At 44.8% G+C, this 17780-nt stretch overlaps 1 protein-coding gene across 3 annotated transcripts; it reads left to right on the top strand.

The window, feature by feature from the left end:
- Nucleotides 1-1194: 1194 nt before the first annotated feature.
- ODC1 (ornithine decarboxylase 1) lies at nucleotides 1195-12959 on the top strand. 3 transcript variants are annotated; one of them, XM_077310649.1, is made up of 12 exons: nucleotides 1195-1474; nucleotides 5493-5629; nucleotides 6189-6347; nucleotides 6462-6635; nucleotides 6751-6923; nucleotides 7417-7551; nucleotides 7658-7739; nucleotides 8144-8227; nucleotides 9173-9335; nucleotides 9730-9842; nucleotides 11392-11606; nucleotides 12038-12959. In XM_077310649.1, the coding sequence occupies exons 3-12, from the start codon at nucleotides 6246-6248 to the stop codon at nucleotides 12177-12179; spliced, it is 1383 nt and encodes a 460-aa protein (XP_077166764.1). In that variant the 5' UTR covers nucleotides 1195-1474; nucleotides 5493-5629; nucleotides 6189-6245; the 3' UTR covers nucleotides 12180-12959. The 3 variants fall into 3 exon arrangements, with proteins under 3 accessions (XP_077166764.1, XP_077166772.1, XP_077166782.1); XM_077310657.1 differs by having other exon boundaries at nucleotides 1195-1479; XM_077310667.1 differs by lacking the exon at nucleotides 1195-1474 and adding an exon at nucleotides 1725-1745.
- Nucleotides 12960-17780: the final 4821 nt, after the last annotated feature.

Genomic DNA, 17780 nt, shown 5'->3' with positions numbered 1-17780 from the left:
GCTACTTAACAAAAACAAGAGCCTTCTTCTATTGCAGCAGCCAATAAGAGAATGGCCTTTTTGCGGTGAGAAAAACCTGGGTACGGAGATTCTCATTCTCAAAATACTGCACACACAGTTCTGATTTCACCTTATTTTGTTGCAACATCCAGTCTGATACTTCCAGCATTCAAGCCCCACATTCTAACCTGTCCTGCAAGGTCTGCAAACAGCATCTCCCCCCACCCCCACTTTCCTTCGGAAAGGGAAAAGCCTGTTTGTATTTCTCAGCAAAAAGTATTCCTTCTATGACTTCAGGATCCCTAAAAAGAAAGGTCTTGTGACTTTCATTTAAAAAGAAAGCTAGCACAAAGCAGCAAAATAAAAATGAAGAATGTATCTTTAGGGTAACAAAAATCTAAGTACAGTGCCTGCACACAAAAGCGCACGCCTTGAATAAATCTTTGTTGGTCTTAAAGGTGCCATTGGACTCAATTTTAGCTACAAGTGGGTAGCCGTGTTGGTCTGAAGCAGCACAACATAACAAAATCAGAGTTTGTTCACGGTCTGAGGAAGAGTGCTTGCACTCGAAAGCTCCCACCTTGAATACATCTTTGTTGGTCTTAAAGGTCTTGGACTCTGATTCAATTTTTGTTGTGCTACTTCAGATCAACACGGCCACCCACCTGAATTTATCTTGAGGGTGTCATCTCCTGACCGATTTCTGTAGCACCTTAAGCCCCACACAGCCAATGTATGTTCGTTTTAAGAGAGGGCGTGTATTTCGCGGCCTCTGAGGACCGCCGCCTTTTCCAGCGATCGCAAGCGTTGCTCTGTGAATCGTCACACGCGGAACCTACTCCGGGGACACCGATGCTGAGACCAAAACGTGTTCGCCTTTCAGGCGGCGCCAGACTCCAAGCAGACAGCGATGCTCCTGCGCGCCTCCCAAAACGAATCCCTTTTTGATCCAGCATCCCCGTCCCCGGCTTGGGCGACTGGCCCTTATTCTGATTATTCTTATTATTTAAAAGCATGCCTCTTTGCCCGGAGGGGAGGGGCACCCCGGCTGCACGGGGCGCCCCCTCCGCCTGACGTCATAATAGCGGGTGGTGAAGGCTGCGGCCCGGTCGCAGCCGATCGGGGCTGGTTTGAGCTGGTGCGTTGTCATGGGGACGCGGCCGGGCCTATAAATACAGGCGCTGCGGCGCTGGCGAGGCATTGTCAAGCGGAGAGGCGCCAGCGGCGGCAGCAGCAGCAGCCAGCATCCTGCGCGGCGGCGGCGGGGGCGGGTGACCTGGGCCGGCTCCTCCCCTTCCTTGTCCTCCAGGAACCGGCGCTTTCCAGGCCCCAGGAGCCCGGTCGGTGGGTGAGAGGGTGGGAGACCGGCAGGCAGGCAGGCGGGCGGAGAGGGCCCTCGAGTCCCGCCGGCTGCCGCGCAGGGGAGAAGGAGCTGCCGCCACCGCCGAAGGACGGTCCGCCGCCGCCGCTAGAGGTGAGGTGAGGAGGGCGGCCGGGTGGCGCCGGCCACGTGTCTCTGGATGGGCTGGGGGGGAGAGGAGCCGGGCCGGCGGCCGGTGAGTCAGGGCTTGGCGCGGGAGGAGGGAAGGAGCGAAGCCTCCTCAGGCGCGGAAGGGAAAGCACGGGGTAGACGACGGGGGCGCTTTGGGGGGACTGGGGGGGGGCGGCTGGGTTTCCTCCCCCCCACCCCCCGTCCCTGTGATATTTCGGTTTTATAACAGGGCGTTTTCATTTTGAAGGCCCAGGTAAGTTTGCCCCCGTTTCTTCGCGGCTTGTAAAACCTTGCCCTTAATTTTTTGCCATTATTGGCATTTTTTCAAAGTGTGTGGGCATTGTAAATGGGCTTCCGCTTTCCTTTTTTAATTTGCAACGTTTCATTCGTGGCTTTTGAGGCGAGGGGAGCGTGCCAAGTTGGCTTGTAATAGACTATTTTGGTCTTCGTGATCTTCCTCTTTTCTTTTTAATTTGCAGCAATTTATTAGTGTCCTTTAGAGGGGGGAGGGAAACAAACCAAATTTCGCTTTTAATTGACTTCTTTGCTCTTCCTGTAAACCCCCCCTCTTTTTATTATTTATTAATATTCTAGTCTACCTTGTCTTGTTCAACTCAAGGCAGATTACAAAATGTACTTAAGTCGAGTGGAAAGCAGATCTGGTGACAGTTCCTGTCATCCTGCAGCAAAGATAACTATGGGGTTTGTAGTCCGCCTCTGAAGCTTGTGGATAGCCATTATTCCTCCTTGGATAGCCATTATTCCTTCCTGCTCTGTGTGTGTCTCCTTGTGTGTGGGGTGTGTATGTGCGTGAGACGATGTTTTAGTAGCTGCTTGCTTCTGTTTGACTGCACCAGTTATTTAGACAGAGGGAGCCAGTGGCTGAAGAAATTGTCTGTTGAGAACAAGCTTTACTTGGGGAGGTAGATGAGGATTCTGGAATAATGGGGCATCTGGCAGCCTGAACAGGCCACAGTCTGGTGAGATCTGTACAGAAGACGTGGACAACTTTAATATTTCCGCCTTGGGAGGTTGGCATTCCTCTTGGCCTCAAGCAACCTGCTGGAACTGGGTTATCAAGCTTCCAAACTTGGCACGCACCCTTTCCCTGTCATAAGCGGAAACTGCAGAGGCCAGCCATTCTAATGGTTTTCTCTGCCCCACCCTGTTGTGTTGGCATGTGCCTCCTTGCTGCAGTGAGCATGCCAGGTTTGAAAGGAGTCTTATTTGGCTGCCCTTGGCTGAGCAGGGGCTTACTTAGTTTCTGAGCTTCATTTGGCAGCTTTTGCTTCCCGACTGGATACGTTGACAGGGCAAGGGCACCAAGGCCTAGTTGAGGTGTGGAGAGACGCTCTGTGCCCTGCCAGCCCATTTAGTGTGCCAGCTGAGTTGTACGCAGGAAAGGAGATGGCTTACTAGTGTCAGCGCTTACAGTGTGCTGCCTAGCCCCAAGTTTTTTCCAGTTAGCCAGACTGCTTTGAAATTGTTCTTCCTTAACATTTTAGAATGAATCCACATGGAGTGATATTTCGTTATTTTGGCTTGAGTACTTTTGAGGACCATGTTTTACTCATGCAATAAGCATTTGTTTGGAATGTTCTTAGATGACACGTGCAAATGTGAATTCATTTCTCTTAATTTTTTTTTAACTCCGCCCCACCCCCAGCTTTTCTTGAGTGTGCCAAGAAATAAGCAGGATCTGTAGCCAGCAGAGATACGTTTAATTTAATTTTTATTGTTTTATTTATTAGATTTTTAGCCCACCACTCCTGGAACCGGTTTGCAGTGAGTTACATGGAAATTCAAAGGAAATGCAACATACAGTAAAATGGATAAAACCCATTAACCCCCATTAAAAACGCTCAACACTACAAAATCCTCCAAATCATCCTTCACATAGCACAGAGGCAACAGGGGATACAATGTTCAGAGCAGATGTAATTTGCTCAACTGGGAGGGGACCCATAACAGTGGCTCTAACACTGGCCCCCACCATAAAACGTAGAGCTTACATCCATTGTGTTAAACCCTCATTAAAATTATTTGGAAGACCGCTGAGTGGTTTCTAAATAAACCCACCTAGGATTGCATCCTCATGTGCACTAATTAATACATACGTCTCTAAAGACTGGATAATTGATGCAAAACTGACTGTGATTTAGAAGAAGTTAGTTGAGCCAGTAGGAATGTGTTTAAAGTTTTGCTTAGGTTACTTTTATTTATTTATTTTATGTGTGTGTGTAGGTAAAATAAATTAATATTATCCAGTGTCTTGGTTTGTTGCATAGGGATACCTTTGAGACTTAGGGGTCTGGGCGTTACATCAGAATGTTAGCAGTTTTACTGAGGCTTGATGTGGTCTGCAGGGAAGATGCTGTGAAGTCATTTGGATGTATTAGTAATTAATACCTCTTTACCCCAACAAAATTTGAGACCAATATCACCTTTAAGACCACAAAGATTTGATAAAGGCCTGAGCTTTTGTGTGCATGCGTACTTCCTCAGACAATAGAAGAGGGATCATAAGAGTACAGATAACAACTGAACCCAAAGTATGGATATGCTTTTCTAGCAAAGAATTGTCATGCTGCACATTTTGGATGTTATGACGCCGCTTACTAACTTGCTGCTAATTAACTTTCTCGTATCTGTACTCTTATGATCCCTCTTCTATTGTCTGAGGAAGTGTGCATGCACACAAAAGCTCATACCTTGAATAAATCTTTGGGGCAATAAAAATGTCAAGGTTAGTGATTAATGGCAGACACTTTCCCAGTTGTGAAAAGAAGTAATTAAAAGTGACTTGTTGCTATACCCAACACTTTTCTATCTGTTTTCATCTTATCCATCACAGCCCCTTTCTGTAAATAACTATTCTGTAAATAACTTTGATACAGGCAGACTAAGAACAAAGAAATAGGCTGTGCAGCATAACAAGCCTAATTAATAATGATTGGGGCAAACATTTTGGTTGCTTTTACTGTTCTTTGATAATGGATCGAGGTTCAAATACAAAGATCCAGGAGTGTGTATGCTAATAGCTTCCTTGAGACTATCCTAGTCATTTAGCACATTTTAATCTCCCTGTTCCTCCTTGGGACCGAATGTTTCTCACCCCCTACATTAAATGCTATCCACAATCCTCTGAGGGGGACTAGGTCAGGACTAACCCAGTGAGTTTCATGGCAAGTGGAAATTTGAGCATAAGTGAATGTACCAACGAGTTTCGGTGTATTCATGTTACCTAGCTTTTGCAGGAAATGGCTAGAGTATCTGACATTATGAACTACAGGCCTCTTTGCAAGAGTCGCTTTCCATTCAGAGTGGTGTGATAGGAAGACTAGGAGCCAGAACTGTGACTTCGGCTGGTGTCAGGGGCATAATGGTAGGCAGCCCCAGAAGGTTAGGAAACAAACACAACCAGGGGGTGTACAATTTGAGAAATAAGTCAAGCAGCAGGGCCATGGCAGAATGTAATCCATTGAGTTATTTTATCTTGCAGCTTTTCTCAGCATACATTAAAAGGGAGGCAGCATCTGTACAGCATCTGGGTTGTCCCTTAATATGCATGCCATCAGTTAATCCTTCACACGTGTAGCATTAAAATGGCGGCTCTGTAGAGCTTGTTCCCATGTAGATGGTGCTGTGCAACCCACTATATGATCCCAACCTGTTGTATGAAGCTGCTGCTTGCCTCTGTTACACATGGGGACTTGGATATGGGGAATTCAGTGAGCTTTTTGTAAACAAACTGTTTGATGTCTTGATGTCTTTAAAAGATGCAGCCTGTATCCATGTTAGACCAAAAAGACTAAGTTAAAGTCCCTGACGTGTTTAGCACACAGGGTTATTGTGAGGATAAAAAAGAAGAGAGGGCCATACGTGCCACTTGAAACTTATTGGAAGGAGGACAGAATAATAATGTGATGGTGAAATATGACTGTTGCAGAGATCTAGAAACACCTTGCAGAAATGCTCTGTCAACTTTTTTCCCTTTTAGACAAGTTGATTGCAACATCGTACAATGACTGCCTAGGAATTCTATTTCAAGATCATCCTTTCCTAGAGAGCTCCCTAGGAATACAGCTGGAAGAAAACATCCTTCAGAATTGCATCTTTCTTGATCCTGTACAGTGGGTTAGTCTTTTTTTTTAAAATAAATGCCTTTTGCACTTCAGTTAATTGAGTATGAGTGATTAGTTAGTGGGGATGGGCACAAGCCAAATTTGTGCCCATAAGAATGCTCCCATTCCCGTAAGAATTTTCCCATAAGAATGCTCTGGTTTGTGCCTTCTAAACCAAGGTTCAGGGAATGTGCCTCCCCAAACATTTCAAATACATTTGTCTGGCATGGGGGTTCACCTGTCAGCCATTTTAGGCTGGCAGCGGTCATGTGAACATGCCCTCTGTCAGTTTGAAATGGCTGCTGCAAGCCATTTAATCAATCAAGTTAATTCCAAATGAAAGGGTGCAAAATCAACTGACAGCAGGGCACGTGTACCTCTCTGCTACGGCTACAAACCACTTCAGTGCACCGTTTCACTTCCCTCCACTTCAAAGCAGGGTGAAGCGAAATGGCCCACATAAGTTCGTTTTGGAAGCATTGAGTTGTCTGGGTTCGATCCGGAATTTTCTGGTCTGTGGCCACCCCGACTAGTTAGCAATGATTAACAAACCTTTTCCCGTGTGCCCACAGTTTGTTGCCCTGAAAGCAACCTCGGTGGTGGTGTCAAGAAAAAAAATATTAAGAAAAATGAACGGCTTCAGCAGCGAAGAGTCCAACTTTACTTTCCTTGACGAAGGCTTTGCTGCGAAAGACATTGTAGACCAAAAAATAAATGAAGTTTCTTCCTCTGTGAGTATTTTAGATGCATAAGTTAAACTTTGCAAAATGGAAGTGTAGTACCATTGCAGTGTATGGTAGAGCCACTTCATATTTACTGATGATGAATGTTCTGTTTGTCTCCAGGATGATAAAGATGCATTCTATATCGCTGACCTTGGGGACATTCTCAAGAAGCATTTGCGGTGGTACAAAGCTCTTCCCAGGGTGTCCCCCTTCTATGCAGTCAAATGTAATGACAGCATAGCTGTCGTGAAGACTCTGGCAGCTCTCGGGGCTGGGTTTGACTGCGCCAGTAAAGTAAGTGGCAGCCATCTGCAAGCTTTTTGGCTAACCCTGCTTTTGAGCCTGAGGTATAGCTGGACCAGAAATTGTCTGGTGAAGAACTTACTAAGCACATTTGTTCCCTTTCCAGACTGAAATACAGCTGGTCCAGAGTGTTGGCGTACCCCCTGAGCGTATAATCTATGCAAATCCATGCAAGCAAGTCTCCCAGATTAAGCATGCGGCTAATAACGGTGTGCAGATGATGACGTTTGATAGTGAAGTTGAGCTAATGAAAGTTGCAAGAGCCCACCCAAAATCAAAGTAAGGAGGACTTTTTGCTTCTCGGCCTTTTGGCTAAGATCAAGTGTAGTAATACAATAACTTGTTTTGACTTGAGGCTGACGTTTCTTCATTGGATTTGGAAGTGTTTGTCTTTGTTAAGTAATGGGACCCAGGCTGAAGATGCTACTGAGTTGAACTTTCCTAGCAAAAGCATTTTGGGGAGGCAGCATATATCTTTTCTGAATACAAACATCTTTGGGTTATCATTTGGTTTTGAAAGGAAACCCAGGTAACCTGCCCTGATGAACTGGCCAGCTAACTTGAAAGCAAGTCTTTTCTTGGATGCTTTAGGATGCTCTGGGCTGATCCTGCATTGAGCAGGGGGTTGGACTAGATGGCCTGTATGGCCCCTTCCAACTCTATGGTTCTATGATTCTAAAAGTAACTTTTTACAGACTTGTATACGTCATGCACTTTTGCATCCCAGAAGTTTGAAACTGTTCTTGAAGGCAGCTCTCCCAATATTTTCTAGGCTGGTCCTGCGCATTGCGACGGATGATTCAAAAGCAGTTTGCCGTCTGAGCGTGAAATTTGGAGCCACACTCAAAACCAGCAGGCTGCTGCTTGAGCGAGCGAAAGAACTGGATATTGATGTGATTGGGGTCAGGTGAGAAGCAAAGTCTAAAATAGAAATGTTCCATCTGCTGCCTCTTTGCTTGCCTCCAGTTGAGAAGAAATTACCTCCCAGCTTAAATTCATGTTGTTTCTTCCAGTTTCCATGTTGGAAGTGGCTGCACAGATCCTGAGACTTTTGTGCAGGCTATTTCTGATGCCCGCTGTGTCTTCGATATGGGAGTAAGTACATCAAAAAAGTATTTCCATACAACTTTAAAATATGTTGTAAGATGATGGAATGTGAGAGTTGCAGCATGGATTCAGTGGATATGAAATTCTGAAGTACAGTAGCCCATATATGGTGATGGGATTAGGTTACACGACAACCTCATATTAGTCCAAAGTTCTAGTCCAAATTGCTGTTTCCATATTTAGGCCTTTTATTATAGTGTTCTTCAGGTTCAGATGTCTCTATAATGTGTCGGAATGTAATGCCCACAGAGCTTATAAATAACTAATACTACAAATGCCATCTCTAAGTTTATTTATTGTATTTATATACCACCCTCCCCTGGGGCTCAGGGCGGTTTACATAACACGCAGAAAACAATACATTGAATATTGATATTTCCCCTCCCTTTTAGGCTGAACTTGGTTTCTCTATGCACCTTCTTGATATTGGTGGCGGCTTTCCTGGTTCCGAAGATGTGAAGCTTAAGTTTGAAGAGGTACGAATACTGCCGTGTTAAACTTCAGTGATTTGCTCTCATGATTTGTTTCTACTTCTTAGTATCAGGGTATGTGTTACAATGTTTTATTTGGTTAAAGACTGGTTTAGTAGAGAGTGTTAATAGCATCACTCTGAGAACATGTGTTGGTTTGCTCATAAGCTCTTGAAAGGAACGCTTCAGTGTAACAGTAGTACTTTTGTAGATAACATAAACTTGCTCCCTCCAGTGGCTGTCCTTGAAACAAGACATCACCAACACACAGCTTTCAAAAGGTGCTGTGCCATAAGGTCAAAAAGCAGGACACCAGTGTCCTGCACCAGCCTTTCCATCCTAATGCTCTTAAACTTCCACAAATCACCCGTTCCTGCATTTCTGAAATGGCAGCCACACAACCAGTGTGGGAAGTAATTTGAAATGTCGTTCTTGAGGAAGTTGTCCTTCTGTATCTATGTTCTAAGCTATGTTTTTGCAAATAATGGCCTCAAATGTGTTGGCATATACAAGGTTTGCAGTGTCCACAGTTGAGCAGAATGTAAAGAATGTCCTGCAGGGAGTGTTAGAGGGGATGTTTACTCAGTACAGTTAGATCAGGAACTTTCTGATGTTTTCCAAATTACCTCCTCTAGTGTCCTGGTAGGCTAGATAGGAGACATCTTGTCCTGTTCAGCATACTTCCTCGCTGCTTTCCTTCAGAACAGGAGAACAACTGAATGACTGCAGACAACAGAACTTTGAGTTCGGTCTCTATCCTTTCTACACAAAGTTGTTTCTCTTACCGATAAAACTATTACTGAATTTATATCCTGCCGCCAGCCCATGTGGGCTCGGGGCAGTTCACAGCCATGAAATCATATCAGCAGCCTTGTGCTTCGTTCTCTTTGCCTGCTTAAACTTTGCCAACAAAATTACTCATGGTGGGTTGACACCTTTTTTTTTTTTAAGATAACAAATGTCATCAACCCTGCACTGGACAAATATTTTCCTTCTGATTCTGGAGTGAGAATTATTGCAGAGCCTGGCAGATACTACGTCGCATCAGCTTTCACACTGGCTGTTAACATCATTGCAAAAAAAGTCGTAATAAAGGAGCAGACTGGTTCTGACGGTATGCGGTGTTCACTCTCAATTTCAGCTTCTCTGGTGATAGAAGTAGCATGGGTTGGAGGGGAAGGATTTTAGTTTTGGGGAGGCCTCATCATGCACTGTCTGTCTGTACCTTGCTGCATCGTCCCTGTCAATGGAGGTTGGTCCACCGAGTGTTGGGATGATGGAGAAGAGTAGTATTTTCCTTTCCTTATGGCCACTGACCAGTAGGTAAAAGTCAAAGGGCTTGAGTGTGGGCCAAATAACTGGCTGGTTTAGTGACCCCACCCATAAACAAAGTGAGGCTGCCTCTTTTTTCATAGCATCATCCCGTGTTTTGTTTTGCTTATGTACCTGGTAATAGCCTTGGCATGGGCTTTTGTGTGCATAATATTGCTTGTTCTTTTTTCTTACAGATGAAGAAGAGCGTAACGACAAAACTCTTATGTATTATGTAAACGATGGAGTATATGGATCTTTTAACTGTATCCTATATGATCATGCGCACGTCAAGCCAGTTTTGCAAAAGGTACAGCACAAGTAAATATAGCCCATTCCTACTTACAGTGATCACTTTGTTCTTCAAGTGCCAATCTGTTGGTAATCCCTGGCCTCAAAGACATCGGCCTGCCTGGCCTCGACCAGAGCCGTGACTTTTTCAGCCCTGGCTCCAGCCTTGGTAGAATTATTTGCTGACAAAGCTCACAGTCAGCTTAATATCTACCATGTGGGACCTCTCTCTTCTCTTTTTTTGCTTGGTATATGTTACCTTGAATTGTTGTTTTCTGATAATTGCTTGGAGACCACTAAGCAAGTAGTCAAGTTCCTATCTATAGCTATGACCCACAGGGTTAAGCAGTAAACGTCGCTAGTTTTATCTCTTAGTACTTGCTGCCCCCTTGTTTGCTGTAATTTTTATAACTGTATAGTTCTGTATCACAGTACTAATCTGTTTGCTGTTTTATATTTTGGATGCCATTAAAGGTTTTGTATTGTATTGCTGTTACCTTGCAGATAGCCAGTTCTGCTGTGAGTGGGGGCTGTGTTAGTTTTTGCGATGCTTTGATTGTTTTAATCTTCTGCTGTAAGCCTTCCCGAGCCCACTAGTGCAGTGGTCCGCAACCTTTTTTATGTTGCGGACCGGTGTGGGGGGGGGGGGGGCGATCCGTCAGCCGCGTATGCGCAGCAGCCCATGTGCAAACCAGACAGGCCCGAGTTTGCACCATGCGCAGCCGCAAACATGCATGTGCGGCAGTTGTGCGCATGTGCGGCCGCAAACACACATGTGCATCACTTTTGCATTTGCACTGGTGGCCACGCTTCCCTCTCCCCCTCCCACAAAAAGAAGCTTGCCGGGCCGCAAGCTAATCGGTTGCTTTGGCGGCCAATTTGCTTACGGCCTGGGAAGTTTTTCACTGCAGGGGGGGGCAGGGAGAGGGAGCCGGGGCCCAGTGGTTGGGGACCACTGCACTAGTGGATGGTGGCGGTATATAAGCTGGATAATAAATAAATATTGGTTCACTTACCCACACAAGGTTTTCCTATAAACCAGTGGTCCCCAACCATTTTAGCACTGGGGACCGGTCAACGCTTGACAATTTTACTGAGGCCGGGGGGGGGGGGGTAGTCTTTTGCCAAGGGACGTCACTGCCGCCGCCTGAGCTCCTGCTCCGCTTGCTTTCCTGCCGGTGCCCCTGACTTCCCGCCACCCACTGGGGGGGGCGCTGCCAGCAGCAGCTGCGCAGTGCCACGCTGAGGGGGAGCTCCAGCCATGGCGGGCGCTGGAGAGCACCAAAGGTGAGCCGGCGGCAGAGTAGCAGGGCAGCAGCTGGGGAGGAGGAGCTTCGGCCCGTTACTAACTGATCCATGGACCGGTACTGGTCTCCAGACCGGGGGTTGGGGATCACTGCTGTAAATGGAAAGGATGCGTCTTGGGGAGCAGTGACAATGTCAGCGTGCGGCAATGGAGCAAATTGAGAAGAGCGGATTAAGCACCGCTCTGTTCCTCTAAGCATCTATTAGGACTGTGAATGTGAAGCTTGGTCTTAGTTGCTTACATCTTGAACTTTTGTTTCCAGAGGCCCAAGCCAGATGAGAGATACTATTCCTGCAGCATATGGGGGCCAACGTGCGACGGTTTAGATCGCATAGTCGAGCGCTGCGGCATGCCGGAATTGCAGGTCGGGGACTGGATGTTGTTTGAAAACATGGGGGCTTACACCGTGGCGGCGGCTTCGACTTTCAATGGATTCCAGAGGCCAACAATACATTATGTAATGTCCAGGCCGGCATGGTTAGTAATACTTCCTCCGTTTGCTTCACTTGTTCAAAAAGGACCTTGAAAAAAAAAACTTGTAAACCTGAATGGCTTTGAAGCTCGGTGTGGGTGTAAAGTGTTGCTGAGAAGAGCCCAGCTATGCAGGGCTCCAGAACAATACCTGGCTAAGTCTCAGAAACCAGAAAAGCTACCGATTAAGGGCTGCCTAGTTGGTGGGGGTGGGGAGAACGCTGGTATGCTGCAAAAGCTGTAGGGGAGAAGCATGGTTAAATTATAGGGAAAATGCTTGCATCCTTTCAGTGGTCTCCAGCCTAGCGTTTTGATGATGTAGAGAACAGCCGCAGTTAATGCCATATGGCTGACTATTATGGTATCTTGCTGAGATGTCAGTTTTGTATGCCTTATTCGGTGCCTCATACCCATTTTTTCCCTTCCTTCCTGTTTAGGCAACTGATGGAGCAGATAAAAGAGCAAGGCTTTCAAGCAGAAGTGGAAGAACAGGATGTCACTTTGCCGCTGTCCTGTGCTTGGGAAAGTGGAATTGAGCACCATCCAGCAACTTGTGCCTCTGCAAGCATTAATGTATAGATAGGGTTTAGCTAACTTGCAAGTTTTAGGAAAGGAATTTTTTTTTTTTTTAGGGCTTTTGGGACCATTAACTTAATTCTTGCTAGGATTTTTAAATGTGCGTGGATGTCAGAGTAGACAGCTAGGAGAAGGGGGAAGGGTCACATTGTGTTCCTATGGAAACTATTTGAATATTGTTTTATATGGATTTTTATTCACTTCTCAAATAACGCTACTAAAAACTGGTCCTTGACTGTCAAGTCAGCAAGCATTTGTAGCTTGTTCATTTGGCAGAAGGTCTGAATGTAGTATTGTGGATGGACTATTTTACAATAAAAGTCTATTGAAATAATAGCATAGTAGTTCTTTGCTGTATGAACTAAAATTGGTTTTGAATAGCTATAAGGTTGTCACTTGCTCTGCACTGAAATTATTTATTTTGGAGGACTCTATGTCTGTCCTGGGTTGCCAAATAAATTCCTCTCATGCTGCTTTTTTCCTCTGTTCTTTTGGCCACAACTATTTCAAGTCAAGAAAAAGCAAGAACACTAAGTCTTCTGTTTCCTATTTTCATATATTACTGTAATATTTCCCCCATTTAAGTGTGCAGAGTATCTTGCAGATCTTGGCTATCTACGTTTAATTTATCTGATACAGTCTACTTCACTCAAGTTCTAAAATATCAATTCCCCCTCTTTTGACACAAAACAATTTTGTACATGGTCTAGACATTGTTAACCCTAGTATTGTACATAGATTGGTTTGCTCTGTTAAACAATAAAGAATGATGTTCTCAGCAAAGCTTGCTAATATAAGCATTTATTTTTTTAATTGCCATTATGTGATCCTAAAATAATGCTAGGTTTTGAAAAGATACTAAGTAGGTTTCACAGGTGTTTCTTAAAAAGCATTTTCCTTGTACACCTTTTAGTTTTGGAGCCTCTGATATGCCAGTCTTCCTGTATTTGTAGGGAACAACATTGTAACCAAACAACATTTTCTGTTAATTGGAAGTTGCTTTTTTCAGAACTCTTATGCCCTCCATCTCTGGTTACAATTCACTGATCTCAAAAGGTAGTTCTGGTGAGATGATACACTCACAAAAGACTTGGAGTGTGTGTGTTTGTAACAAGACACGGTGTTGGTGGAAATCACTCCTTTCCCATAAATATTTTCCTCTGGATCTACTTTTGAATTGACATTTCCTGCATGACACAATACCAAAGTTCTCCAGCTGCTGGCAAGCCATTACCAAGTCAGTCTACAAAGAGGAAAGAAGAACAATAACGTCTGCAAGGTTAGGAACTGAAGGTTTTCACCTGAGACATGTGCTACCTTATTGGAATATCTTGGCAGAAGGAAAGTGGCCTGTCTATGAATTGAACCATGGCAACATTAAATTCAGTTGCAAATATTTATTGGGATGTGGGTTACTTGTGAGAACAGATTTGTGTGATATGTAGTATGTTGTTGGACTTAATCCAGTCTTCCTCGGGAGCAATAGGTGCATGCAAGAGATGGGTCCATCTCTCTTCTTATAGTATGCATACAGGCGGCAGCCAGTGGAGAGTATTTAGGAGATTTTATGCCTCCTATACCCTTGCAGTAGTCATACTGGCTCCATGGTTGAAAAGAGGAGAGATATGTAGGTCTAATTGGTTTCAGTTTGTCTTAATGGCCAAGTGCTGGGCTGAGATTATTTGACAAGCTGCTGGGCCTGCAGTGCATACTTGTACATGGGATAAAGGGATAACAGTCCTGTGAAATGTAATGGCCAAAAAACATGAGAAGCAAGCCTGCAATTCAAGGTAGAGAAGAATGGGGCTTGAAACAGGAGGGGTGCCATTTGGGATTACGGACAGGTAGATTCAGGAATACCTAGAACATCAATAGTTTGTGCTTTTGCATACATTTAGCCTACTAGCCTCATTCTGGTTTTTGAGTTCCCACATCCTCACCAACAAAGACCAATAAAGTTTAATTCAAGAAGTGTGCACATGCATGAAAGTGCATATACCTTAAATAAAACTTGTTTTTTAAAAGTGCCACCGAACTCAAACTTTGTTCTGCCAAATAAGGAGTAAGGCCTGACATGCCTCCACTTCACTGAAGGACTTCTCTTCCACAAATCTGTCTAGTTTAACCCACTTTTAAAGCCATTTATGTCCGTCACCATCATTACATCCTCTGGCAGTTTCTTTTTGTTTGTCCTGAATACTAAGTTTCACTGGATGCCTTTGAGTTCCTGTATTTTGGGACAGGACGAAAAAGTTCTTGCTGTCCACTTATTCTGAAGTCTAAACCATGCATACCTTTAAAAGTCTAAATTGAAATTTCTGGTGATCCCTAGAGCAGCATGAGGGCCCAAAAGTTATTTTGTGTAGGTTTTTTTGCCCCTCTCTTGCAGTTACTGAAAACACTGGTTTCAATATAGAATTAAAATAAAGGAAAAGGAGGGGAAAACTCAACCCAAAACATACCAATAATGTTGCAGGGTTCTAGCACCTCAAACAAAATATCAAAATATATGTTTATTACATTATATATTATAGATATTGTTAAAAGTCTTAATATCAGACTGTTCAGAGCAGACTTTCTCAACCTGTTTACCACTGAGAAACCCCTGAAACATTCTTCAGCCTTGGAGAAACCCCAGAAATGATGCCAGCAGGTCACATGTCCCTGCAATGCCTGCCAAGGTCAAATGTCACCAGAACTGACATCACCCAGATACTCCCACCTGATGTGACATCATGCTCCATTGCCCCTCACTCACCAATGCCAGAAATGCTAGAATAGGGCTGGGGCAGGCCACCATCTACCCCCCCCCCCAACACTGGGCTGCTGTCTCTGGGGTGGCCTCTCTGGTGCTTGTCTGCCAGTCTGCCCCTTTTGCCAAGCTCCGGGCACACCAGTAAGAAAGACGGCTCTCCCACACGGCTTGCCCAGCTGCTGCAGTCACAGGGCTCAGACAAGATGGCTGATGAGTGCCCTCAGGCATGGCCAGCCCCAGCTCAGAGGGAAAAGCAGAAAACAGGTGTGTGGGGGGGGAGGGATTTGGGTTCCCTTTGCTGGGAACTTCCCCCATTTGGGGGGCAAAAGCCCCAGGTCATTGGATATGGCCATTAAATGTATATGTGAAGCCATCAGTTTTGCATGTGAAATTACTACAGCTTAATGACTGGGGAAGGCACTGGCAAAGCACCCTGTATTGAGTCTGCCATGAAAACGCTAGAAGGCGTCACCCCAAGGGTCAGACATGACCCAGTGCTTGCACAAGGGATAGCTTTACCTTTAGGTAAGATCATTTTGATGTTTTAAGTAGTCTGATATTCAGATACTGTGTTTTTAACCTTGGCTGTTGTGCACACCATGTTTTTTATATATATTTTTATTTGAGGTAGCTTGACCCTTGCAACATCATTGATATATTTACCATTGAATTCTTTTTGATTCCTAGAGAGTGGTGACATTATTTCTTGTTTCCTCTTGGAAGTGAGCAGAGACATGAATCATGATGTTCCTGAAATGACCATATACTTCTCAAGGAATTGCCAGAAATGCTGTGGTTTTGCTACAGATTTTCCAGCAACTCCTAGGTAGGCAAGGCTTCTGGGTTTTGCCTGGAAGTGGTGTCATGCAGGTACATCTCTCCCCCACCCCTTCCTGATGGTTGTCAGGCCATGCCTGGCAATTCTACCCTAATATGATTTAATTTTTCCATTGGTAACTTAAAAAAAAAGGCTTGTGGGTAGGTATTCCATTCTCAAATTTTTCCTTTTCCTCCTGGGCCCTCAAATCTTGATACTTAAGGTGCAAAAGTTAGTCCTGAATTTCATTTGTGCCGAATTTTTGACAGCTGGAACTGCTTAGAGAAATACTTTGGTACACCAACAGTTTATTCCTACAAAATGTTATTTGAGTCTGACCTCAGCTGCAGGGAAGATAATGGGGCAGATTTTAAAGGGGTGATCTTCAAACACAGGAAAGACAATTTTGTTCATGCAGGGAAGTCAGTACAGATTTGTCTCCCACAGGTCCTGCAGGACCAACCTGGGGGTCTTATGCATTCCCCTCTAAAAACCATTTTAGATTTGCAACCATTTTACACCGTTTTTTAAAACGTTCGTGGTTATGCTCGCTCCAAATTCTCACATAAAACTTCATAAACAGTTCTGCATCTCTAAAGATGTGAGACACCCTCTCTGCCTAGCCACTCCCTTGTCCTTTACGGTCATTGGCCAGTGTTTTGGCAATGCTTAGCACAAGTCATTTCCTCCATTTTCCACCAGGTGTCACCACAGTACTAACTCAGTAAGTAAACCCCAAAGGTGCTGTGCTTGGTTACCAAGCTTGTCCCTAGGAACAAACTATCAGTTTGGTGGTGTGTCTTGTAAATCAGCTTGCATTTGCTTAGCCATGTCAAGACTTTTCCAGTTCTATTCCTGAGCTGCTTTTTTCTTTTTTTGCCATTTTGTACGTCTAGCTTTGAAAACCTCTGTTTTGAACATGTTCAGTGCCAAAGATTTTATGTAACATTTCTTTGTGTTAGGATCGTCATTCTTCCCTTCCCTCTGCCTAGAACAGGGGTAGTCAAACTGCGGCCCTCCAGATGTCCATGGACTACAATTCCCATGAGCCCCTGCCAGCAGGTTCAGGAGTCTTGGTGGATTTCGGGGGGGGGGGGGGGGAGAGGGGGGCAGGGGCCCTGCTGATGTTGGTGATCGATTGTGCCTGACCTCAACCAAATGCCCGGTGGAGGAGCTCCCTTTTGCAGGCCCTGAGACCAACAATTTATGACATTATTCAAACGTCATTGTGGAGACTTGCAAAGATATCTTCTCCCAATATGCCTTCTAATGGCGTAGATGGGGAACCCATGTGTCGTTGATGGGGGGGTCAGTCAGGCAATGCACAAGAAATTCTCGGTCATCCTATGCTAATTTTTGGCCTCCCTTCCCACCTTTGACCCTCTATCGATTTTCAAGGTTTGCACATTGTAGGCAACAAAATTGTTTTCCATCCACTTATGGCATCTAATGGCACCCACCATTAGAAATGTTGACATTAATTCTTATGCTTTTAAAGCTTTAAAATGTAAAGTTCGCAACCAGGGTAGGAAAAAAACTACGCATCACTATAGGGTGGATGATACCCATGTGGGCAGAGGCGTGTGTTTATAGGAACTTGTGGTCTTGGTGGACCAAACACTGAACATGAATCAGCAATGTGATTTGTTACCTAAAAAGTCTGGAGGGGTTTTGGGCTGTATTAGAATTGCATTGCCGTATGTCATGCAAGATGAGGTAATCACGTTACACCTCAAATTCTGTTTTCAATTTTGGGCAACACAACTTAAGAAAGACATAGCACTACTGGAGCATCTCCAGAGGATGACCACAAAGGTGGTGAGCGGTTCGGACACCTGTGTGGACAAAGGTTGAGGGGCCTTGACCTGGGGCTTCCCCATCCCTATATGGACAGGCCACACGTTGCTCACTCCCTGCTAGCTCACGCCACAGGCAGGCTATGGCTGACTCCTTGGGTGTGTGCTTTGCAGATTTAAGTAAGGACGTGTGAGTACTCAGGCACAGTTCAGGGAACCACAGAGCACAGGTTTAG

This window comes from Paroedura picta, chromosome 1 (genome assembly GCF_049243985.1).
Source record: "Paroedura picta isolate Pp20150507F chromosome 1, Ppicta_v3.0, whole genome shotgun sequence".
NCBI classification, from domain to species: domain Eukaryota; kingdom Metazoa; phylum Chordata; class Lepidosauria; order Squamata; family Gekkonidae; genus Paroedura; species Paroedura picta.
Note: the sequence above shows the minus strand (reverse complement) of the source record. Positions and strands in the feature narration are given on the sequence as shown.